Below are 25,216 nucleotides of genomic sequence, written 5' to 3' on the forward strand. Positions count from 1 at the left end.
GAGAGGAGAGGAGAGGAGAGGAGAGGAGAGGAGAGGAGAGGAGAGGAGAGGAGAGGGGAAGGGAGGGGAGGGGAGGGGAGGGGAGGGGAGGGGAGGGGAGGGGAGGAGCAGCAGGGCCTTCTGAGCCGCCGCGGGCTGTCAGGGCGGAGCGCACGGCGGCGCCCGGCCCGGCCCGGCCCGGCCCGGCCCGGCCCGGCCCGGCCCGTCCCGTCCGGGCCGGGCCCGGTGGGCAGGTCCGGCCGCCGCCCCGCCCCCGCCCGCCGCCGCAGCCGCCGCGCCCGCTGCCGGCCGTGCCCCCGTAAAGGAGGCAGGGAGCGGGGCGGCGCGGCAGTGCGCCCCGAGCCGCGCCCGCAGCACCGCGCCGAGCCAAGCCGCGCCGGGCCGGGCCGGGGGCGGGCGGGAGGGATGCGGAGCGCCGAGGAGGACGAGGGGGCGGCGGGCAGGGCCCCCGCGGCGCCGTAAGCCGCGCTCCGCCGGCGCACACCCCGCGGCGCGGCCCCGATGCCCGGCGGGGCGGCGCTGGGGCGCGGAGCTCCCCGATAGGGGCGGCGGGCGGCCCGGGCTGGATGCCGGCCGCCGGGGCCCCGCGGCGCTAGGTCCGGCCGCGGTAGCGGCCGGGGCGGCGCGGGGATGCTGGCGCTGGGGCAGGCGGACGGCGCACCCCGGCAGGGCGCCTTCCTGCTGGGCAGCCCGCCGCTGGCCGCCCTGCACAGCATGGCCGAGATGAAGGCGCCGCTGTACCCCGCGTACCCGCTGCCCGCCGGGCCCGCCTCCTCGGCCTCCGCTTCCTCCGCCTCTCCGGCCTCCGCCTCGCCCTCACCGCCGCTCAGCTCGCCCGGCCTTAAGGCGCCGGGCGTGGGCACTGGCCCCGGCCCCGGGGGGCTCCCGGCGCCGCCGCAGCTCTCGGCCGCCACGCCGCACGGCATCAACGACATCCTAAGCCGGCCCTCCGTGCCCCTGCCGGGCGCCGCGCTCGCATCCGCCGCGCCCTCTGCCTCGTCGGCGGCGCCCGCCGGACTGCTAGCCGGGCTGCCCCGCTTCGGCAGCCTTAGCCCCCCACCGCCGCCGCCGCCGCCGCCGCCGCCACCGCCCGCCCTCTACTTCAGCCCCGCCGCCGCCGCCGCCGCCGCCGCCGCCGCCGTGGCCGCCGGGCGCTACCCAAAGCCGCTGGCCGAGTTGCCGGGCCGCACGCCCGTCTTCTGGCCCGGCGTGGTGCAGGGGCCGCCCTGGAGGGACGCCCGCCTGGCCTGCGCGCCCCGTAAGTACCGCACCCTGACCCCAAACCCCAGACCCCAGCCCTGCACCCTGGTCCCGCTGCCGGTCCTGCTCCCGGACCCGCGTTAACGCCGCGCCGCCGCGCGTGCCTCTCTCTCCTCTCGCCCCGCCAGACCAAGGCTCGATTTTGCTGGATAAGGACGGGAAGAGAAAACATACCCGACCCACTTTTTCTGGCCAGCAGATTTTCGCCCTGGAGAAGACGTTCGAGCAGACCAAGTACCTGGCGGGCCCGGAGCGCGCCCGGCTGGCCTACTCGCTGGGAATGACCGAGAGCCAGGTCAAGGTGAGGCGGGCGGGGGGCGCCTGGGGGGTCCGCAACCCCCTGGGGGTCCGGGTTAGGGATCCGGGGCTGAGGCGGTGGCTGCAGGTCTGGTTCCAGAACCGGCGCACCAAGTGGCGGAAGAAGCACGCGGCCGAGATGGCGACAGCCAAGAAGAAGCAGGACTCGGAGACGGAGCGGCTGAAGGGCGCCTCGGAGAACGAGGAGGAGGATGACGACTACAACAAGCCGCTGGACCCCAACTCGGACGACGAGAAGATCGCGCAGCTGCTCAAGAAACACAAACCGGGAGGCGGGGGGCTGCTGCCGCCCCCGTCCGAGGGGGAGGCCTCGGCCTAGCCCCGCGCCCGCCGCCGATCTCGGAGATGTACAGATTATTTTTGTAGACTCTGCGCGCCCCGTGGCCGGCGGGAGGCCAGGGGCAGAGCACGGAGGACTGCGGCTATACGGGCGCCGGGCGGCACGGAGGGGAGCGGCGGGGCTGCCCGGGTGCCACGGTGTCTCGGTGTCCTGGCGTCCCAGCCCCGCCGGGGGTCGGCTCCCGGCGAGCAGAGCGCTCCCGGCCCCGGCGCGGCCCCGCTCACTGACGAGCAGCAGAGAGTGAAACGAAAGAAGGGAGAAGCCAGCGCGTGGACAAGTAGCTGGTGCGAATCGTCACAACCACTTTCGGTCAAAATATAAAATTCATTTAGTTGCTGTAATTGAATTTAAGGTGTGTTTTGTTTTGTATCATACGGAATACTATAGAATGTAAATTGTTTGCTTTTTTTAAGCCGATAACGATGACATATCGTGATACAGCGTCTTAACATTTATTAATTTATATTAAAAAGATTCGGTTTGTAAAGAGAAAAAGAGCCCCCTGCGCGCCCCGTTCCATGTAATGCACTTTCTGTTCCCGAGGTCACCCCGATAAAGCGATTAAACACGCACCCTGCCGCCGTCTGCTGCCTTCTCCCCTGGGGGCCGGGCTGGGGACAGGGCCGGGGGTCGCGGGCAGTCGGGGGCAGCAGGATCCGAGGCTGGGGGCCGGGACCCCTGCTCCCAGCTGCTGCGGCGCGGCCCCAGCAGGGGTGTGGGGCCAGAGGCGAATTGCTTGGGGGTTTCACCACCGGGTGTTCGGCTTCATTCTGCCCGGGGGAAATGAAATTCCTGACCAGCCCCGGTGCCCGCGAATTGCAGCAACCATTGTAAGGCGGGGGCACAGCAGACAGACAACAACCTCACGGCTGCAGCGCGGGGGCACGGCGGGCAGCGCGCACCCACCGAAATGGCGGCAGGGTAGCAGATCCCCCCCGACCCTGCCCGGGACCGGGACTGCATCCTGCACCCCTCATCCCTCCCCCTCCTCCCCCCCTCCCCCGCTATCCCGCGTTTAATGAGTCGCCCGCATCCTCATCACCCCAGCATGGTAATTGAGCAGATCTATTAACTTGTTACACTAGATTTGTTTAAAGAGACTATTACACAGTCATTTAATCAATTTGTTACACTGGAGGTCCTGACTTATGAGACACTTGCCGTATGATTCCTTAATGACTGAATTAATTTGTTTTAATAAAACCAACATTGTGTACAAGCGCATTTCAAGAAATGTAATTTTGGAGACGGAACAGTCCAATGCTTCATCTGATTAGGTCTTTTCCATGGTTTATCAAAGTCTGGAGTTGCCGTCATAAACTGCATGTATGGGGTATTTTTCTTTTTTATAGCGTCATTAATTTAATATGGATCATTAGTTCTTTATACACATGCATGTTCTGACAAATGTACCCAATGAATAATGCACCTAATGCGTTCGGGCTCAAATGCATCATGCTGTAAACAGAAACCGCTGCGGAACGAGCGGTGGCGGCGCAGACCCCGAAGCCCGGTGCAGGCGCTGCGGGGCCGTCGGGGCCCCGCGTTCACCCCCGGCCCACGGGAGCAGCCGCTGCTGCCGGCCAGCCCCGGAGGCTCGCCCGGAGGCAGCAGCGTTACGCGGCGGGTCACCCAGCCGGTCCAAGGTCGCTTTAATTCTGGCTGGAGGTTAATTGGATCACTGCATTAAAGCAGAAATAGACTGCGATCAGCTTGCCCGTAATGAGGACAGACAGGCTTTTTTGTGTACCTTTTTTTTTTGTGTAGCCGTTAAGACCGCTCCCTGCCCGATAAGGCTCCGGGGTACCTATCGGCAACGAAATCTCGCTGCCGGCTCTGCAGATCGAAGTGCGGCGGCTCCTCCGGCTTGGTGCCGGCAGGGCACAAGTGTGCGGTGCTGGGCCCGCTCTCCTTACTCTGTGTTGGGGGGGCTGCGCCCCCCAGCTTGCCCGGCCATGAGAAGACAGGTGGGGCAAGACCAGGTGAGGCCAGGCGAGGTGCCGGGCCCCGGGTGCCACCACGGTGCCGGGGTGCCAGCCCTGGCAGCCCGCTGCCCTCACCCCACAGCCGTGAGCACGGGTGCGCTCTGCTGGGTGCCCCGCTGCCCGGGAGCACAGTGCCCAGCCTGGAGAGCCTTGCTCAGCTCTCCAACCCTGGCTCTTCCGACGACGTGTTGCAAACAGTCGGGGCAGAAGGGAGGACGGTCAGGGGCGCGTCACCCCCCGGAGGAGCAGCAGGGACCCCTGCCTCTGCGTGCAGCCCCGCGCCGGCTGCGCGTTGCTCTGGTGCGGACTCCTCTCTGGATGGAGCTGTTCAGCTGCTTGTCACTCACAGCGGCAGAGCCGAGCCGAGCCGCTGCACGTCCCTGCTTCCTAGAGAAGCAGCCGAGCTGCTGGGCATCCAGTTACACGACACTCTTACCCCGCAGCTCTCCCCGGACTGCAGGGAAAAATCCCATCAGCAGCAGCAGCTTTCCCAGCTTCTCCTTCCGAGAAAGTTTTCCTAGACGAGACCTCCATCCACATTAGAGGGTATGGAGAAAGCTCTAGTCTGACAGATATTTTCCTAGCAAAATTCGTTTTGTAAGGAAAACTCCGACTCAGTTCAACATCCACGTTTAAAACTGTGCCAGATATCAGGCTGGAAATACGGGCTCGCACTGATTATCAGACTATGGGTACTGGATGAACCACGCATGCACAGGGGGAACGGTCTGACTTTTTTTCCAAAAATGCCATTGCACCGTAACACCGCTGGCACTGTACGTGCTGTAAGTGGAGTTGTTCTCCCTGCTGCTCTGATCCCGGCCTCACCAGGAACACCGCCAGGCGTCGGTGCAGCAGGTGACTCGTCCGAGAGAGAAGTGAAAGACAGGCAGCTTTAGAGCTGATGCACCGGACAGAACAACGAAAAACCTCAATTCCCTGAATTATTTCCCTATTAGCAGCAGGAAGCATGCATGGCACAATAGCACATAGTGAGACAATGACAAAAGGAGCAGTTTGAAAACAGTCCCTTCTGTGATTACTTCTCGATACCAAACACACCTGCTGAAATCAGGATCAGGTTTGTCAGCTGCTTGTGACTGCTGGGAGGGCTACGTTTGCTGGGTAATTTATTTATAATAAATAATACGACTTGCCCTGAGGACTCAGGCAGGTGCCTTCTTGCCGTGGCCAGAGAGCCCCTGACTGGATTCCCCCAAACACCTTCCTCCTTCTATCCTCATTGTGCCTTCCACGGCAAGGAAAGTTCTCACATCTGAGAGAATAACCATACGTGTAAACTAAACCTTGACATATTTGAGCACATCCCTGTACACATCTTTATTTGAATAGCTGTTAATTGCTAGTGGTCCCCAAGGAGGCCACCAGGAAGAACGTCGGGAGCCCTGCTCATAACCCAGCTGAATACCTGGCTATTTAAGGTACTCTGGAGCTGCATGAATCAGAAAGAAAACAGCTCCCCCTACCCATTTTATTAGAAGGCAATAAAATCTGGTGGTGTCTCATTAAATTTAATGAGCCTTCATAAAATAACCATTACACTGTGGAGGTAATGAAAAGAATAACTATGGTGGTTAGTAAATAAACCAGCAAGGGTGATGCTTTTCCATGTCCCAGACACCTACCAGGTATCAAACAGGTACACAACTCTTGGTGAAAGATGCTATCTTAGATACTCTGCACCCACTGGCATCTTCTGTATCCGTGTCAGGTTCTTTCTGTCCCCTCCTCCCCTACGGCATCAATGCATTCGGTGCCTTTTGTTTTCTCACTGCTAGGCTGCACGCCTGCATGCAAAACAACCACCATGAGGGATGACAATTTCAAGGACTTGATGCAAACGCTCAGGGGTAGCCGCGGATTCTGCGTCTCCCCTCTTCTGAAGTTTCTCTCACAGCAGCGATCACTTCTGAAACCATCGCTGCAGAAGTTCCCTCACTTGGAACAAATAGGTGCCACCCCATTCTGTACATGCTTGTATCACGGTGACAGATGAACTCAGATTTAAAATCATGGCCCAAATTCCAACTCTTACTTACCCAGCTCACACGTGCCCTGGAAATTGCGAAGTTTAGCTGATTATGGGATCAACTCCACAGGGAGTTTATGACTGCCCACTAAAAAAGCAAGAGGAGAAACTGAGCAGAGGCTGGCATACAGTGCCAGAGGTTGCTGTGGGAACTTTGCCCGAAACTGCACAAGGAAAGACTTCAGCACGGTGTTAGGACTGTTCATGTGAGCGAACGAGCAGGAGGTGATCTGCAGAATCACTTCTGCACCCCTGCCTCCTTCTGAGACTCGTCTTGCTCCTCTTGCTATTGGCAGGTTACTGCTTTGCTTGCTGGAGGTGCACACTGTGTGGGTGTGATATGTCACAGCTAAACTGTAATGTCCTCAGAGTTTATTTCTGGTTTTCACTGTGGCACCCAAACACAAATACTCTGCCCCTGTTTTTTTGTGTGAACACATCACATGCGATCTCAATGAGGGTGAGTAACGCTGGGGCAGAAATTGTGCATTTCCATGAACTTACTCAGATGACTCTTTTCCTGAAACTCAGCTTCTACCTCTGACATGTCCTGAAAGGACTTAAAAAGGAAAAGGAAAAGGAAAAGGAAAAGGAAAAGGAAAAGGAAAAGGAAAAGGAAAAGGAAAAGGAAAGGAAAGGAAAGGAAAGGAAAGGAAAGGAAAGGAAAGGAAAGGAAAGGAAAGGAAAGGAAAGGAAAGGAAAGGAAAGGAAAGGAAAGGAAAGGAAAGGAAAGGAAAGGAAAGGAAAGGAGTATGTTTGCCTGCCTTTGTACAGGAAGGGCTACGTACAAAAGTGGGCTGTGAGATTAGTAATGGTATTGCTGTATTTTGGTTCCTGAAATGAGCATGGTGGACAACTTCCCAGCCCTCTCCCTGCCCAGAGATCTTGTAGAAGTGGTAACCTAAAAACTACCTGGGGTCAAAGCTCCAAGTAGTCCCTTGCTGCCTGTTGCCCACACTCGCCCTGCTGCTTCTCCCCTTCCTCAGCCCTTCGGCTGACTCAGAAACCACTTCTGATCAGACCAGGCAATGCCTCTCTTCTACGGTGGAGGCAACGTAATTTTTGTTGAATTATAAATATTGCAGACCTATTCCTTCCCTCCCCCTGCTGCAGCAGCTCCTTAAGACATGTAAACCCATAGTGTTATTGCTCCCTAATCTAGTTGAGGTGATGAAATGGTGCCAAAAGTCTCATTGCAATTTCATTAGCATATTCATGAGTCGCACTTTTGCAGTGTTGCAGAAACAACACAAATTGGTTTGTGAATTGTGAACTCCCCCTTCTTCGTTGTCGCCGTTGTCGTCTTTTTCTTCAGAATCACAAATTGAGGATTAGCAAGGCAAGTGTGCGAGGGTGACTTTGGGATCCGACCACTCAAGTTTGGTGATGTACCCTTCTGATTTTCACTGTAATTTCTTCCCTTGCCTGGCACTGGTGTGCATGCTCTGTTAACAGAAGAACAGGGACCAGGGCAGTGGCAGGGCTGCAAGCTCTGCGGTTCTGACAGGGCTGGTTACCCAGTGCAGCTCTGTTTCCCCACTGCTAAAAATGCTAACAATGTCACTTGCAAAAAGGATGAAATGCAGTGGGCACAGGCTTTTCTAATTTTTGGGTGAAGGGTACTAAACTGCACCAAGTGTTCTTGTCAAGCTTAAAAGTGAGCACAGCACATAGGGCACGGCCCTCCTCTCCCACAGCATGCCCTCCCCAGGGCTCCCGTACAAGCTGCCGCCAATCTCCAAAACCACAGCCAAACCATGCTATTATTCCATGCCACTCGGGGCTCCATAGAAGACAGCCACCAAGAAAAGGCATCATGAGCACGCTGATTTTGAGTCAGATGGAGAAGCAGGTGCCAGTCCACACCCACTGTGATGGGGGACGCAGAGATGCACATGAGCCCTCAGCACCACTTAACTGAGCACCTTTCCAGTGCACTCACCTCTAACTGAACACACAGAGACCCATTTGTTAACTTAGTGGAGGCTGAAGCCCTTGCAGGGAAATTGCTCTTGTATCCATCACGTTATGCTGGTACCGTGGCTGGAAAGCAGGAGGAGCTTGCGGCCCCATGCTGGTGAGAGGGGGTGCGGGGATGCCACTGCTGGGGGACTGCTCCCCACTGTGGGCCCTGCTGCGAACGTGGGATCCATCCAAAATGGCAGGCTTCCACATGGAGCTCCATTTAATTTTTCTGCGGACAGATCACTTTAGACTCGCATTGTTCACATGAAATAATGAAACATTACTGATTTAATTAGAGCTCAGTTTTTCAGTCTGTACTTTCTGTATTGTTGAAATTGCATTTAGCATGGGACAGAACTACCAATAGATAAAGCAAGTTAAAAGACACAGCTACAGAAGATATTCTCTTCCCCTTTTCCTTTGCCAGTTTCTATTCATTGCTCAATTTAAGTATGGAAATGTTTGTCAAAGATTTCCTGACACACGAATTCCACAAAAAAAAAAAAAAAAAAAAAGAGAGACAGAAATAAAGATAGGAAAAAAGAAAAAAAAATAAGAGAGAGAGAGAGAACAGGGCATCTCCTCTTTGTGTTCCTAACCCATTTATGGTACAATATACAGATAATCCAATCTTCTCCCGAAAACAAGGTTTGTGCAGTTATGCTCTGCTACTTCACAATAGTTCACTTAAAACTTGATTGTTTTCTCTTATTTCCCTTCTCCTTGAACTGCCAAAGTGGACTGGGCAGGCCCTTGCTGGCAGAAATAACTGTTGACTGCAGAGTGTTAGCTCTGTCAGCTTCTACCTAAAGGTCATGAACGAAATGTGGGAAAAACTGGGAAGTCATCTTGCGAGGCTGCCCCTAGGACTGGGCAGCAAGGACCAGCACTGTGCCTGGCAGCAGGACCAGCATGGCATGCTCGCAGGCCCCCCGCTCCAGGCAAAATTCCCACTGAAGGGCAAAACCAGCAACGTGACATCTGGATTTTGCTCACTCTGGAAAAAAAGTCTGAAGTACAGCTTTTGCCATTCAATTCACTGACCATTTCTTCCTTGCAGCTGCAGGTGAGAAATAACGAGAGAGCACCAGCAGGAGAGAAATAACGAGAGAGCACCAGCAGCCTAAAATGGATACTCAGTTCTCGGCTAATGCAGCCAGCAGCAGGGCCTGCGCTATGGGTTGCACGTGGAAGCCCTACCAGACAACCAAAACACATTTCTCAGTTTCCTAGTCCCTATTGGAACATGAACTGTGTGATGTATCCTGATTTGAGGCACACTGCTTGAAAACTGAAATAATACAACTACCTTTGCTAGCATAATGTGAGCAGCAAGTTAGTCTAGATGAGGAATGTTAGTCTAGATGAGGAATGCAATGCAGAATGCCAAATTCTTGAGAATTTACAGTCTCAATTCAAGGATATAATCTGGTATATAGTGTCATCTCCAGCAAGAAAGTTGGAAGACTTAGAAAATAACTTATCTCGACAAAGCTATTTGTGTGAGAACGACAGCACCAGTTTTGTTTCTCTGCCAGGGCCATGAGATTTTTCTCTCAGCTCCTGCAGGGACTAAGGAAAGCTTCTTCAGAGTAAGGTTTTTCTTGGTTGTCTTGTTTCCTGCAAAGGAAAGAAGCCCTTCCAAGTGAGCTGACATTCACCCTTAAATTACTTCCCAGTGCAGTCTCTGTATTCTGCGCTGTAGCAGGAGACTGCTCATTTCTCACATTGATTTACACAAAGCAGGGTAGTGATCATACAATTAATAGCTGACTTCATTGGAAGCCAGCTGTTAGCCCCGTAATTTACAATAGGAACAGTTTAAGAGTAGGAAGAACTATACTTGTAGAAACTATATTTCTGTATTATAAAGGTCAAACCCAACTTCCTTTAGAGTTGCTACAGATTCTATTGGACTGCAAACGACGCTGGCTGTTGATGCCTGCAGCCTGAGTTTCATCTGGTACTGCAGGAGTGACTTGCCTGGGACACAGGCGTGTTAGTGCAAAACCATGCGGTTTCCCCAGGCAAAACCAGGAACAGTAGGTACTGCCCAATCTGCGGTCTGAATTCCCACAGCAGCAGCCCTACAGTTTCCTTTCAGGAGAACACCAACATTGATGTCCACATCCCAGTGGAGCCCAGCACATGCTGCAGGGAGGGCGGTTGGGGAATGAGAGCGGTGCACTCTTTGCTCCTCAGGCCCTGCCTTCCCTCCCTGTTTCAAGGCAGTGGCCGATTGGAGGCCTTGCTTGAAATACTGGGCATTCCTCTCCCATCTGCACGACACAAACAAATGCTCGTTTTTCAATTACCAAACCAAGCTGTGTTGAATCATTAATTTCTGGGCTACTAAACTAAGACAATGCATGCTTTGTATTGACTCTGGTCATGTACTGCCGGTGCCTATATGACAAAATAAATTCCTGCAATGCAGCTTAGTACTGCAACTGATAGATGAATTTATTGACAGAGCCTTCCTTTATATACCGGGTCACATTTTAAACACCATTTCATCTGTTGATGCCCTTGAAGCTAAAACAGGATTGCCCTGTGTTGTCCCATCAGAAGCTAATCCTGCAGGGTAATGCAGCAGTACTTGGTGTGCGTTTTGAACATGCTTTCCTCACTTTCCCTATATGCACTAGGAAGTTAAATGCGATGCGCTGTAAATAAAGAGGCCTCCATTCCCAGGTCTGATAACCTAAAGGTTGCCATTACCTCACACATTCTTTGCTCTGGTGTCACCTATGCCACAGGAAATATTTAGGAGATAAGAGAGGAATGCACCTTTCGCGGGACTGAAGGCCAAAGCCCCACTCTGGCAAACCCATGTGGGAAATGAGACCTGGCATGGTTTTAGGGGCTACAGAAACACGGCAAAGGAAATCTAAACATCATTACTTAGAAGACAAGCCTGTGCCTACCTGGCTTTTCATTCCAGGATTTTTAATGTGGAAGATAAAATGCCTGTGCCCAGACCAAGCCACTGGGTCCTCTGAAACTGTCAGCTGTTTACACAAGTCCTGCTATGTGGCTGTTTCTGGATGTGGACTGGAAGGAAGATGAAGTCCTGCCAAGGAACATTGCAGAGCACCTGAGGGCTGAAGATTTCTGACCTTATGTGGAAGAGACTCAAACATGCAGGAAGTTTTGGAGGTGCTTGGAATTAGTGTCTGCACTTCATGGCTCATGCCAGTGAGACCTTACCCTCATGGACATCACTAGGTTTATCCATGGACAAGCTGCCTGCACGGGCAGCAGGCGGTTATGGTGTTAGAGGAGCCTTCCGGTCCCTTGGGTCTGTGCTTACCATCAGATGTTTTCAGGCATTTTCCACCAGTCCAGACAGCTCTGGCTCGGTGTGCAGTTATGTAAAGATGGTACTCATCGATGTCAGTGGCTTGCATGTGAGGATTATGGTCTCACAAGGGAAAATCCTAGCTCCAAGTCACTCATACAGGGATTGTGGCAGGTGGTGCTGAGTTTCACCTTCACCTAGCCCTGCAGGGCCCAACTCGAGTCCCAAAGGCCAACAGCAGCCGTAAGTAAGACAAGATGTGCTCAATGGGCAGCAGTGGCTTTCATGGGTTTGTCTTCTGGCTTCTAGCGCTTTTTTTTTTTTTTTTTTTTTTTTTAATGAACACACAGCACTGAGGCCAGACCACCAAACTCCCCTGTCTGGGACACCACGTGGGTACCAGGCAATGCCTGAGCCACATCTGCACTAGTGACCGATGGCAGAGGGAGAAAGGCTTGGTGAGAATGACTTCCCTCAAACACATGTATTCCTGTATTACATGTATTACATGTATTCCTGTACAGTATTCCTGTAGCAGACTGAGATATTCCTCCATTATCCCCGGCCTGCAGCACATCTCAGACAGGAGTTTAAACTCCAGAGCAGAATAAACCCTGCAAAAGACGCCCGGCACCAGGGAAGGGGTGCCTGAGCATTTGCACGGTGCTCTCCATGGCTAACCGCTAGCATCCCGCCATGGCGCATACAGGGAACGGAGCCAAGTGCAACAGCCAGAATAATAAACAGAGATTCCACATGATTAAAAGAAAAGTTTCTCAGAGTTAATATTAGGATGAGCAGCACATTGGGTCACAGGCTGAATTAACTCAGAAAGAATGGGGTATGATTTTAAATAACTTTTCCAGTGCCTGACTGCAGCTGAATGCTCTTTGTTATTCAGGGGAAAATACGTATGTTCTTGCTGTTTACGTCACTATTTTTGCATGTTTCACAGCGTTGCCCATTAAAGAGTTTAAACCTCAATTATTTTTCTCATTGACCTTTAGGAAGCCATCAGTCTCCCTACCTCAGGGATCCAAGGAATCTGAACTCAGCATAAAAGGGAAAGAAAGCTCTGGGCAATTCCAAGGCGAGGAACCGAAGGGTATGCTCGACTCTAGGAGAGACTTTCCCATAAAGGAATGTCAGCGTAGGCTTCAACGGGTAACTGTTCAAACTCAGAGGCAGTGGTAAGAGCCCAATCTTGTTCAGTCCATCTCTCCATCGGCTTCGGCAGACTTGGTGTCAGGGCCTGCCGGATGGCAGAAGGTGCTGCTTGCTCGCTGACCCCATGTGTATGGCATCTGCCCCCAGCACTACCACAGTGTTATCTGGCAGGCTGCAGGGGCTCCTCCTATGGGGAGGGATGCAGCTGGGTCTGCTCTGGAGCCCTGGTTCTGCTCATTGGACAGTCAAACACGAGACAGTCTTATCTTTCACTCCAATGAAAGGTTTCTGACAAGATGCTTACATTGCATTTCATTACAGCAAACTTGTATACATGACAGCAGCAGCAGAAACTGGACTGAGGAAGAGCAAGTGTGGAAAGATGCTTTTCAATTTTTCTGTGCCCTCCTCAAAAGAGCTTGATTTGGGACACACAGAAGAGACAGCAGAAGTGCTGCGCCAACAGGAGATTTCTTGCTGCATCTGACAACTCTGAGCCAAACTCTGCTTGTGGGTTCATCTCGGAGAGGCATCCCTTCGAGCAAGAAAATAAGAGATGCTGTGTTTTTCTCTCTGCAAGCACAGCTCTCATAATCGCAATGATGATTTTATAATCATTAAAAACTAGAGTGGGGGGATTAGCAAAAGAAAGGAAGTTCCTTGCAAATGAGATCAATAACATCAACTCAGAACAGGAGTTCCTGCACTCCAGTTCAAAGCTTGTGGCTCATTCTTTGGATGTATTCATCTGGTTAATGTAAAGCAGACTTTTGTTTAGAAAAGTACGAGCCCAAAGCCAAAGTTTTGCTGTTTATCTTGTTATCCTTTATTTGAGGATTAGTTCTTTTTTAAAGCTGGAATCGTGCTACTTTCTCTTTTGCTGATTGTTTTAGGTTCTTCTCTGGTCTTAATCCAGATCCTATTTTGGAGCTTTTGCACTTTTATTTTTTTTTTAAATAAACAAAAATAACACATGACTTAAGACTGCTTCCTTTCAGAGCCCATCCTAGGGAGGGGTGCACAGCTATGAAGGGCAAATCCTGCGGTGGTTACATGGTCATTTTCTGCAGAGAGGTGACGACAATTTCCAGTAATGGCACGCTCATCACTGCAAGTCTACAGGGCATAAGCAAGATAGCTCTGGCCTCCCCCTTACTGACACCGTGGGGAGCTCGTGCACCCTGCTCTGCTGCTGGTTACTCAGTCCCAACGGACAAATTACAGCCACCAAAAATCAATTATAATTTCTCTGGCTGTCGCTTAGGCAGAAGTGTGATCATCTCCCAGCACTCGCTGATTTTGGCAGCTCTACAAGGATCATACTTTCAGCAGACAAACTGTTCTTAAATATTTTTTTTCTGCCTGCATTAGACACAAGCAGCATTTGCTGCTATTTTGGGCTAACTCTCACGAAAAGCCCTACATGACTTCGTCTGGATGCAGCCAACAGAGCTGCACAAGGGCTTGAAAGGATTCCCCAGATGGCACTCGACCGAACTGAGCATGAGGCCTTTCAAAACTGCCCTGGGGTGTGCTAGTGGAGGAACAGCCTTGCAGGTTCCAGCTCTACGTGTCCTGGATCCTCCTGTGAGGGCTTGCCTGGAGCCCCAGCAATGCGGCTCTGGTGCTCTCCATACCTCCTTGCTCTTTGCCAGGCTGTGGCAAAGCAGGGCGGGATAAAGCAGAAATCAAAAGAGAGGCAAAGCAATCGATGTGCACATTGTATAAGAGGAGAGGGAATGACCTGGTTGTCCAAGAAGAAGCCTCTCCACAGTGGTTGTAGTCGAGTGGCAAACAGGGGCCTGGAAAGGCTGCGGGATGTCTGTCCATGGGGAGACCGCCACACTGAACAAGGCCCTGAGCAGTTCTGCTCTGCTCCGCTGTGAGGGCAGACACCAGAGACCCCTTTGGCTCAATTGTTCTGTGATTCCACCCAAGGATTTCCTCAATCCACATTCAGCTTGTGGAAAAATTTTGGTTAACATTTGGTTAATAGTTTTCAGCATGCTCGTGTTTTTCAGCATGCTTGTGTTTGTTAATTGGAAATAAATACTGCTTTAAAACGTATTTCATTTGATCATAAAAAGCCTGAAACTGAACGAAATATTTCATTTTCAGTCCAGGAAAACATTCTGTTCGATCCCACAAGAATTTTGATGGATCTTGTCTCATCTGCTGAAAAATAAAGTACCTTTGTTTCCGACTAATCCAAAATATATGTTTTGTACTCTACAGTGCAAGGGAACTGCAGGTGGGCTGGGTGTTCCTAGTTTACCTACCATATGTGCTCCTGCAAACAGTCCTGCTGCAAGGGAAATGGAGGCAAGAAGTACTTTGTCCAAAGCTCTCTGTTGCACCATGTCAGATTTTCTGGGCTCCATGAGCCATGTTTTTAAAAGCAATGTCAAGTGCTCACGGGTGCTCAGGCACAAACACCCGTAGGCACAATCAACACCCCTCACGCAGCCAAAATCATTTATGCTGCCTCCCTGTGTGCAGCCCGTGAAGGACTAAACCGAAGTGCCTGCCTGGGCCAAGGAAACACACCGCAAGCACACGGACAAACACACAAGTCGTGGTGGCATGGGGCCACCAACCCTTGCCAAGATGCCGATCACCCAAGCCCCTCCATCTCCCATGGGGTGGTGGGGAGCAGGCAGCGGAGCTGGAGCCCATTTGGGGAGCACACAGACAGCGAGGGACTTTTTCCTGTCGCTCTATTCCCTTTCCAGATTGATTCCCCGCTGACCATTCGATTGTTGTTCATATTCTAGCCTAAATGCTTCCCTGCTTGAAGCACTGAAGCCCGATTGATCACGGCACATGCTCTCTCCTAACAGGCTGTGTTGTTTCTGCCCACTGTCCGACATTCATCTCAGTGTAACAGAACGGAAGTGCCCAGAAAATTTACCTAGGCTTTGTTAATATTGTTTGCCTGTTTTGCTCTCCCCACTGGCAACAAAAGAGTTGTCAGAAGTAATGTTTATAATAATTTAATGGATTATTTGCTTATTAGATATTAATCATTCTGCTGTGGCTGGGGCCCATGCTGGTGCTCCTCTCCTAGAACAGCGATTCTGATCTCAATTAGATTATGTCTCTCTCCTTTACCTCCCCATAAATCATTCCGGCAAACTGAAATTAACAGCTACTGGAGCGCATTAATAATCTGCCTCACACATTGGAAAATGCATTAGCCGGAACCCTCCCATCACTCTGACTGTTAAGCACATCATTTTGTTTATGAAATATAAACATTTCATGGAAGAGCTCTCACACATTTCTCCAGGCCTTGTGACAGCTAAAATGATTGCCCACAATTGCCAGTCAGTCAAGCGCCCAAATAAAGTTTGTTTAAAGCCATGACTGCCCTATTTTCTCAGGCATTTAAAAGCCCAGATTTAAAATAAAATTCCTCTTTATCTGGGGAGAATAGAAAAAAAAATATCTGTAGGAGTTGCATGGTGACAGATGTGCACTTTGCAAAGGCTCTAGATTTCAATATTTGGTTTCGCTTCATGCCGGGGGAAGCGTTGCCAAATTCTCTGCAAAATAAAGCTCTGGAATAATTTAAGGATGATCTAATCAAAACATTTCACTTCTGACAAACTGACATTCAGCTCCACATGCTGAGTAAGGTTACGTTCTCAACACACGGTATCGTTTTGTAAGGGATGTTCAAAGAAGAAACACAGTTCTGTTTCAAAACGAAATACAAAAATGCACTGCACAAGACCATCACCGCGGCACGTTATGGCGTCACCAGGCTTTTTGGAGGTTTTCTTGAGAAGAAAACATTGGCTGGTAATTAAATGTGTTGCAAGCCTGCTGCCTCCCCACGGGCCGGCTCTGCTGAGCACGACTTTGCACCCAATGCCAGCAAGGAAATCAGGAAGTTGGAATTCCTCCATTGGTCCCAGCTCCAGCTGGCTGTGGTGGGATGTGACTGCCGCCTAGACCTCATCCCTCTCCTCGGCCGCCAAGCCCCTCTACAATCCTGCTCTGCTCTCACCGAGATGAAGGGGAGAAAAGTAGCTGTCACATGTGCATTTGGCACCTCGGCAGCACGGGCACACCAGCAGCCATGGCATTTCTCCCCTTCTGGGAGGAGGTAAGCCCCTGGGTTTCCCAGAACACAGATTGTTTTCATGGGTTCCTGGACAAATCTGTGCATCAATACAGTATCTCAAATATAGCCATGACAGCACCACCCTAAGTCGATAAATTCAATGCTCAGCTACTGCTAGGATGAAGACTGTATAGGCTAGATTAAGCAGCAAAAATCAGAGAATGTACCGTTGGAATGCAACATTGAGTCTTACATGAACTTTAAATGGTAAATATACACCCGGGTACTCGCAGCAACAAAACCAAGACAGCACCTGTGGTACAGATAAGCACCTTGCACACAACACCCTGCCTAGAAGTCAGGTGCAGCATCTGATCAAATGTAGCAATGGTCCTGGGAGCACCTCAACTCCCACCTCTGCCAACCCTCACGTTGAGAAGAGCATAACGCTTGCCCTGAAGCTCTGAGCACGCTGCAACAGTTCAGCACCTGTGACCACCTCAGCTGGAGTTCTCCTGTGCATCTACCCTCTCATCAGCCTCTGGCAGACCCAAAGCAGTCCAGCTTGGACTGAGCAAGCTTTTAAAATGTGTGCTTCTGTAAGCCCTGGCTTCTGTGGGCGCATGGCCCTGGTGAAAGCCAGGTGTGTGCTCACATCCCCTGCCGAACTGGAGCTTGTGTGAGCAGAGCTGCTCAGGTACTGGTAGCAGCATGGAGCTCCCGACTGTAAATTCCTGGGGGTACAGGCTGGGCCATTCTTGCCAGGCCGTGGTCGTCTGCGCACTGATGAACAATAAATAATTGTAATGAATGGCAGTATTTTTAAGTACAGGAATGAGCCCATTTAATATTTAGCTGAGTTTTGTTTATTATTCTCAAAATGCATTCACAGCATATAGAGTAATGTCTCCAGAGGGCTGTTCTGCCATGGAATATTATGCGACTCTCTATCAATAAATGACACAGCTTTTTACATGTTTTAAGCAAAAGAAATAATTGCTGCTCCTTGTGGAGTTAGGCAATTAATTGCCTAATTATTTTGTTAAGTGTCACTACTAAAAGAAAAACATTACTGGAGCTTTATGGGCAAATTCTAATCTGAACTAAGGGTGAAATTCTGGGAAAAAGTGTATATGCTGTATATCTGCACCATGCTGAAGTATTAAACTCCTAATAAAAATGTCTTTGACTTGGGGAAAATTGAATTTGTTTCTTTATCAGTAGCTTGGGGTGATTTTTTCATACTTAAATTTTTGCAGCCTCATCATTTATGAGTTCTCCCAGGCTTCCTCTGAAGTGGTAATGTGCGTCTATACAGAGCCCAGCTGGGAGAAAGGCAAGGTGAATTTGTCTACGAGTGACACACATTAAGGATAGGTATCACCTGCACTGTCAATAAGTGCACAGCATCCTTCCCAGTACAGATTCACTGCTGGTGCCAGGAATTTGGGGTGCTCAATGCCCCAAGGCAATTCATAGTACTGCCATCACCCATACACTCTGGAGTGATGCCCCTCAGCGATCTGCTCAAACTTCCATCCATGGAATGACACATCATTAGAGATAAAAATGAAGGCACAGGCCCCTTGTGACTGTTGCCACTGGTTGCAGCAGGGGCCCACCAGCCTCCAGACATGTATTTGCCAGTGCAAGCAGAAGCTACAAGCTCGTGCTTCCACTGGGACCATTCAGAAGGCACCAATACCCTCTGCTCACCTGATAAGAAGGCTGAGAAGAAGACACACACAGGGGGACAGTGCTACTGCAATCTACAGCAGGAGCAAGTGGCATCCTTCCCAGTGGCACAAAATCATTTGGAGGGGCTGCTGAGCAAGGAGAGGGCAAAGCAGAGCAGGGCGGCAGGAGGCCAGGACGCCTGCTGTCCCTTCCTGCACTGGGCCAGGGACAGCTCCACTTGACTGCAGGTATGGGCTTGCCGTGTTGCCTGCAGGAGGGATGGAAATGGACTTGGGCTGTCTGCGGGCTTGGGGATGGAAGAGGCAAAGGGGGCACAGGAACCCAGCCTGCAGTTATGGAGAGAGCTGTGGAGGACAGTGTCATATAATTGTCTTCATAAACCGATCAAGCTTCATCTTAAAGCTGGCTAGGGCTTCAGTTCCTTCTTTTCCTATTAGAAGGCTCTTCCAGAGTCTCATTCCTCCGCTGGGTAGAAACAATGTAATTGCTCAAATTTATTCATGGTCAGTTCAAAGCCATTTGTTTCTGTGCCAATATTGTTCTTTAGCTCAAACAGCTCTCCTCAGCTGCACAATGGGTAGCAGATTCCAGTTTCTTTGAAACCAGGGTTGTTTTGGACACATAAGAATTAGTCAGGGCAAGCTGCAGCAGATTCAGAGGTTACACAAACACAGGCATTTCTGGTGCGCTGTGCTATTACGGCTGTGTGCCCACGCTAGCAGATGCTGCCTTACAACTTGACTAAATCTGGCTTAACCCTGTTTTCTACAGTCCTCCCAGGCAACAAGTTTCACCTGAAATTCTGGGGGAAATTTTCAGTTCAATGTTGGTGGAATAATAAACTATTTACTCTGAAAAGTCCACTGTTCACACTCAGTAGGAGCGCTTGGGAAAGGTCACTACCGCTCATGGCATTTCATGGAAGCCCCATGCCTTACAGAACACAGTATGGTCTGATGTGAGACACATCAGCACTTTATTCCACCTCCACCTGAACTGAGGTCAAATGATTTTCCCCACAGCCTCCTACATGCTAGGTGTAAGAAAGGCAGAGGAAGAAAATCCTTTTGCTGCAGTCTGTTCCCACTAATATCCAGTCCCACTTACTCCTTCATGTAGTCAGCATCTACTTTAACAAGCAGCAGTCGCTTAGTATTTATTTTTCTTCTCCTTTTCTGAGATCTGTAGGAAGCTTTGAGAAATGGCTGTCACGTGATGTTTATCAATGTTTTTCTCTCCTGGTGGAGGAGAAAGTATGAGGAACATATTTCATGATGAAGTGGGTTTCTACTTAAAAGGACAAAATTAAAGCCAAGCCATAGATCAGCATAATATGTCAAAAGAGAAAAGAGTTCAATGTATTGTAAATGATTCCCGGGTTAAAAAAGCACAATGTTGGAAATCGAGACCCTGATTTAGGAAAGTACTTGACGATGTGCTTGAAATTAAGCACATACTTAAGTCCTGGTGAGGCTAGAGGATTTAATTGTTTTCTTCCATTAAAAAGATTACAAAAAAAAATAATCTTTTATTTAGGCACTTCCTTGGTGCTGCAATGAGCACTGTGCATGTTGCTTAACAGAGACAGTGCGGCAGTTTCTCCCCACTGTAAATATTCTGGAAATGTCTAGGGGAGAATGTAACTTAGCAAATATTTTATTTGATGCACTAACATCAGGATAATAGGAGACAGGTTTGTAGAGCCACAACAGGCAAAAGACACCGGGCTGAAACCACAGTGTCTAGCTTGGCTTGTGTTGACCGAAGTGACCCTGGAAGGCTGAGAAGAGCTTTGTGACTTCTGAAGCAAGCAAACACCAGGGTCATGCAAAAACTGCAGCCGCTGGGTTATTTTTTTTACAAGGTAAGGGCTGTTTTCCCACAGGAAAATCTTTGCCAGGTGGTTTCACACCTTATCGCTGAACGCACTGTCTCTATCAACCTGCCTGTTTGTTGATGTCAGCAGAGAGGGACTCTCTCCTCCCACGGAGCCCATGCTACCAAAATCCCATTCCACCTTTACTTCGCCACTTCGAATTACCGTCAGACCCTTGAATTAAGATGAAACAAATCTGAAAGTAAAAGCAAGGGTAGAACCCCATACATGCTGCCCCTGCTGCTTCTCTCCCGACCCAGCTGCCAGGCATCAACTGACACGCCGTGGGCAGCAGCTCCCGAGTGGCAGCTTGATGGGGAAGGGACTGCTGAGCCCAAAGCGTGCTGAGCACCGTCCCGAGGGCAGCAGGACCCAAATGTTAGGAGCCTCCTTGCCCCTTACTTTTGCTTAGAGCCCTAAAGACCAAGTCATGGAAAGCGGCCCAGTTTACAGCTCTCCCCAACTCCACCAACACCAGCCCCCGCAGCTCAGGGGCCCCCTGAGACCTGCGGCGAGGATCGGGGCTGGGCAGGCCCCATGCAGCCGCATTACGCACCCGCCCCACATGCAAGTGTCCGCTGTGTGATTGCACGAGCAGATGTCCCCTGTGCCACTGCAGCGCCACTCCTTTCCGCTCCCATCGATAGAAACGTGAGCTGAGCAGCCCTGTAGAAGCATTCACAGAATAATTTTCAACTGTTGACACTGCCAGGCTAAGCGGTGAATGCTAAAGTTTATGATGTATAATGTCTCTGGCTACCCCGGCCCCAATTTGGACAAACCTGCCATTAACACCGGCGTGGCAGTTATTTTACTGGGGGTGACAGATTGTGAGGTAGGGAGAGTAATTCAGACTATTACCCAGGTGAAGGCATGAAAGCTCGGTGATATATGAAGACCACTTAAATTCATTGTATCTTGTACATCACATCTTTGATAGATTATAGCTGTGGCATTAAAATGGAAATGGTTTCTCAGAGGCCTGACAGGGGCTGGGGTGACCTATGACCTCCCTCTGAGGAATGTGACTGACCGAATTATCAGTTAAGAGAAAAATCTATGGGGAATAGACTCACTGTGATGGAGAATCCACCATGCATATATATTTTTTTTAACTTTTGCTCTGATTGAAAGCTGCAGTACACGAACCAACCCCCCCCGCCTGCTGCCCCCAGCCAGTCCCAGGCTCCTCCGCTCCAATTCCAGATCGGCAGGGCCCCCGATATTGATTGAAAAATTGTTATTAGAGATAGTAGGTCTTGCTGCATGCTGCCTACTGATTTAATTTGGAAAACATTTAATTTTATGAAGCGGTAAATGATAGTGGCACGCTCTCTTGTGTTAGGGAGCAGCTGGCTCTTTAGCTGCTTGCCGTCACTACTCCCAGGTGTCCTCTTTGCAATCATGTGTTCCCTTCCCCTTTGCTCAACAAGTTATTTCAATTTCTAAACGAATGCTGAACAAGAGAAAGACAACATGCAAATCGAGATCCCAGCCGCCATTCACACATGAAAAAGTTCCCTTGGAATTCCCTCAACTCTGCCCGTCCCTCCTGTCCTCCCTCCGCATCTGTCAGGAAAAAACAGGGGCCTTGTTCTCATCAGATTGTTTTTACCAATGACCTGACACCACCATCTATAATTAATTACATCATTTACATTAAACTATTGACTAAACAAATACATAAATCATAGGCAGAGTCAATAGACACAGACATATTTAATCATGTTCTAAATAATGATTACTGCTCCCATAATGCAATAATTATTTTCAGCAGCTGACTTGAATTAATCTTCTGTCACAGTGCCATCTGAAAGAAGAAAGCAGGCGGAGACGGAGTGGGCAGCCCCAGTGCCGTAGAGGCCGCCTCGCGCTGTGCTCCCCCTCGGCCCCGGCCGGGCCCTTGTTGCCCCCAACCCTGGGGGTCCTGGCGGCACCCCCGGCCCCTGCCTCTTGTGATGGAGAAACCTGGCTACATGCACCCAGCACGCCCGAAACCACGCTGAGGTGGCCCCCGACAGACAATGCTCTCCGCCAAGGCTAATGCAATTAGGGTGAATTTAACTCTCATTTACTTAAAAGCATTTCAAAAGGCATTTCATTAATTTGCAAAGCACACATCTGGTCTATAGTGCCGATACGGCTGGCACGCTTGGACCGTGGCATGCTTACAACAGTGCAGTGCTCCTCCCCCTCGTTCTGCGGCCGCCCCAAGCCCCCTTCCAGCAAAGTCACTTTGAGAGAGGTTTCGGCGGCAGCCAGAGACCCCGCTCCCCACGGGCCCAGTCCCCCATGGTCTGCCTGCAGAGTGGTGACAAAGGCAGCATGGCATCCTACTGAGCAGGAGGCAAGCCGCCCTGGCAGACAGGGGTGGCCATGGCTCCCCGCAGGCACCCATGGAGAAGAGGTAGGGAAAGTGCCCGTGCAGGATCACTGCATGCAGAAAACAATATCCTGGTTTTTGCGCCGGACATCACCCTCAAGCCAGAGGTTTCTGGCCTGAGAAAGGCTCCTGCTCCAAAGCTCACACTGCTGCGGAGCATGGCTGTATGTCAGAGCACCAAGGGAGGAATCTCTAGTTGGGTGAAATACGGCTGTTCTAGGAGGTACTTCATGTTCTAGCAGACACAGGAGCAGTTTCAGAGAGGGAGAAGAGAGAACTTTTCTTCTAGTTACTGACTAGGCTAACAGCCTTTTGCTTAATGAGACATTTTGATAACCTGTGACTTGATAAAAGCAGTCCTGCAACCACAGGGTGGTTTTAACTGTAGTCACTACAGTTGTCTCACTGTACTGTGTACAGAGCCAGAAATACTCTGCACCTGATGCTGGACAATGTTTGAATCATTCTGCAAGAGAAGAAACCCTCCTGGCCCAGGCAATACCTAAGTTGTAGCAGAAAGGAGGCAGCACGTCTCTCAACTGACCACAGCATAGCTTTGTTCCTATCCTCTTACACTGTCAAGATGCTACACCCAGCAAGTCTGATCCAACAAAGCCGTGCTGCTGTTCCTGAGGATGAAGAAAGAGCAGTAGTGAATGTCAGATCATTTCAGAAAGGGAACTGCCTAGGAAATCCCACCACTAAATCAAAGCCTGCATTGCTCTTAAAAATCAAACAAAACAAAACAAAACAAACAACAAAAAACAACAGCAACAACAACAAAAACAGGCAAGCTTCAATCCTCACATTTTACATTCCCAAGTAGGAGGTAATTAAACCATGCGCTGCTCAATAACAACACGGCTCCACGCATACAGCTGATGATTCCTATCAGTACACATCCAAACAATGTGTTTGTTGTAACACGCGTAAAAAAGCCTGAGGAGACGTAATCAACGACATTTGGATGGGTAGCTTAGTATTCATAGGACTTGACAACATAGCACTTCTGAACATTTTTCTAAAATAGAAGAATCAGGCAGACTACACTGAAATATTCATGAAGGATAATGAAAAAAACAGCCATCAATGACAGTGTTATAGGTTGGTTAATATTGTATGATGAGTGTGTTATAACCATAAATAAACTTACAAGTATAAATGATAGTGAATATAAATAATCACTAATACAAATAATAAAAAGTAGGCTTGAAAGGGAGAAGTGATAGAATCAGGACAGGCATCCGCTACTGAATGGTTTTCCCTCCTACTCCTCGGTCTCTCAGAAAGCACTCAGAGCTGGCAGTATTGCTCTTCTCTCAAAAAGAGAACAATGCAATGTGCTGTGCTTCTTCCTCTTTCAACATGCATTATTAGCATTTGCACAATATGCTACTGTGACAAAAAATTACAACGTTGACCCTTTAGAGGGTACCAACCTTAAGCGGGCAATGGGCACAAAGGGAAGAAATCAAAAGAATGTACTGCCAATGATGTTATTTTCTTCACTGGAACTAAAATGAAGGCACCTCAGTGAGCCATCTGTAATTGCAGCTTACTTTAATGCAATCTTCAAACTCAGACTTTAATCACTGGAGGGAAAAAAAAAAAAAAAAAAGCTAATTTTGCTGGCTGTAGAGGTAAAATAGTAAACACACAGAGAGGTGAGAGACCTTTGAAAGAGCAAGTGGCCAAAGAAAACGGAAGATGAAGGTGCTCCTGTGGCCAAGAGCCTGACCTGGATGGAGACATGAAAACTGCACGTCCCTTCTGGGTCTCTTGTTCATCTTAGATGAGAGAAGGGGCAAATCACTGAACTCTCCCAATTTCTTGTTCAAGCAGTAAAACAGGAATAGAAAATTCCTGATGCCTTCTGTTCTGTCTACAGGTATCAATAAGAATCAGTTGAGCCCTGATAAAGACAGCCAAACGCAGCAAAAAAGTTAGGTGCAGCAGCGATGCTGGGTCACAACGGTGCAATTCAGCTTTGCAGCTGTACCCTCATTGGGTGGATTAACAACCTTCCCAGAAACGTCTCACCCTAGCTGGCACAGAAACCAGCGTAACCCTCAAGAGGTGCTCCCTCCTTAAGCCAGTGCCCACTGAGAAGCTATCTGCAAGATAGCAGAAATGGGGAAAAGCTAGAGGGATTGACATGGAAAACTGCACAGGTGCATGCAGGTAGGAAAACACAGTATGTCAGGAAAGTCACACTGACTCCCTGTTTCCGTGATGCCTTCCGGATTTATCTTATCCAGGTGACCTTCTGTGTGACACCAAAGGCATACCTCAGTTATACCACTATGCTGGGCCTTGACCCATTTGTTACCTCTGACGTTATTCTGCCCCCCACATGCCTGCAGACTGTAGGTGGTTGCTGTGCAGCTGCAGTACAGATGGAGGCTTTCTCAGGGAGGTGCCCTGTCCAGTGTAGCTGCTCACAAACCGTTCATCAGGGCCATGTCTCAACCTCACCACAAAAGCCCCTGCCAGGTACCAGGGTACTGATCTGGGGAAAAGCTCAGCCCAACCCAAGGGCACCAACTTGAGGCAGCTGCCTGAATCTCAGTACTTTATTGCCATTAGTAATTGACTTTGCAAGCACAGCTGTCCATGCAGATGTTGAAAGGGTTGCCCACAGTACCTGAAGGTTTTTTTCCATAAACAAATTCTTAGTCATTTCTTCAGAACCCTGCTCTGCAATGATGTTTTTCAGGACCACTTCTTGTTGATTTGTTCAGCTTTAGAACAACATGGCTTTTAAATGTTGTTCCTCTGTTGACCTGTGTTTTTTCCAAGCCAGA

General features: G+C 50.0%; 1 protein-coding gene across 1 annotated transcript; it reads left to right on the plus strand.

Annotated features, from left to right (window-relative positions):
* Nucleotides 1-630: 630 nt before the first annotated feature.
* NKX6-1 (NK6 homeobox 1) lies at nucleotides 631-2,487 on the plus strand. The gene is made up of 3 exons (XM_035539503.2): nucleotides 631-1,258; nucleotides 1,389-1,561; nucleotides 1,646-2,487. The coding sequence occupies exons 1-3, from the start codon at nucleotides 631-633 to the stop codon at nucleotides 1,895-1,897; spliced, it is 1,053 nt and encodes a 350-aa protein (XP_035395396.1). The 3' UTR covers nucleotides 1,898-2,487.
* Nucleotides 2,488-25,216: the final 22,729 nt, after the last annotated feature.

Source organism: Cygnus atratus, chromosome 4 (genome assembly GCF_013377495.2).
Source record: "Cygnus atratus isolate AKBS03 ecotype Queensland, Australia chromosome 4, CAtr_DNAZoo_HiC_assembly, whole genome shotgun sequence".
Classification (NCBI taxonomy): domain Eukaryota; kingdom Metazoa; phylum Chordata; class Aves; order Anseriformes; family Anatidae; genus Cygnus; species Cygnus atratus.

Excerpts from the sequence above, each read along its gene's own strand:
- NKX6-1 (XM_035539503.2), top strand. The coding sequence starts at position 631 with ATGCTGGCGCTGGGGCAGGCGGACGGCGCACCCCGGCAGGGCGCCTTC. Across the intron at positions 1,259-1,388 it reads CCGCCTGGCCTGCGCGCCCC|ACCAAGGCTCGATTTTGCTG; the intron begins GTAAGTACCGCA and ends TCGCCCCGCCAG. Across the intron at positions 1,562-1,645 it reads TGACCGAGAGCCAGGTCAAG|GTCTGGTTCCAGAACCGGCG; the intron begins GTGAGGCGGGCG and ends CGGTGGCTGCAG.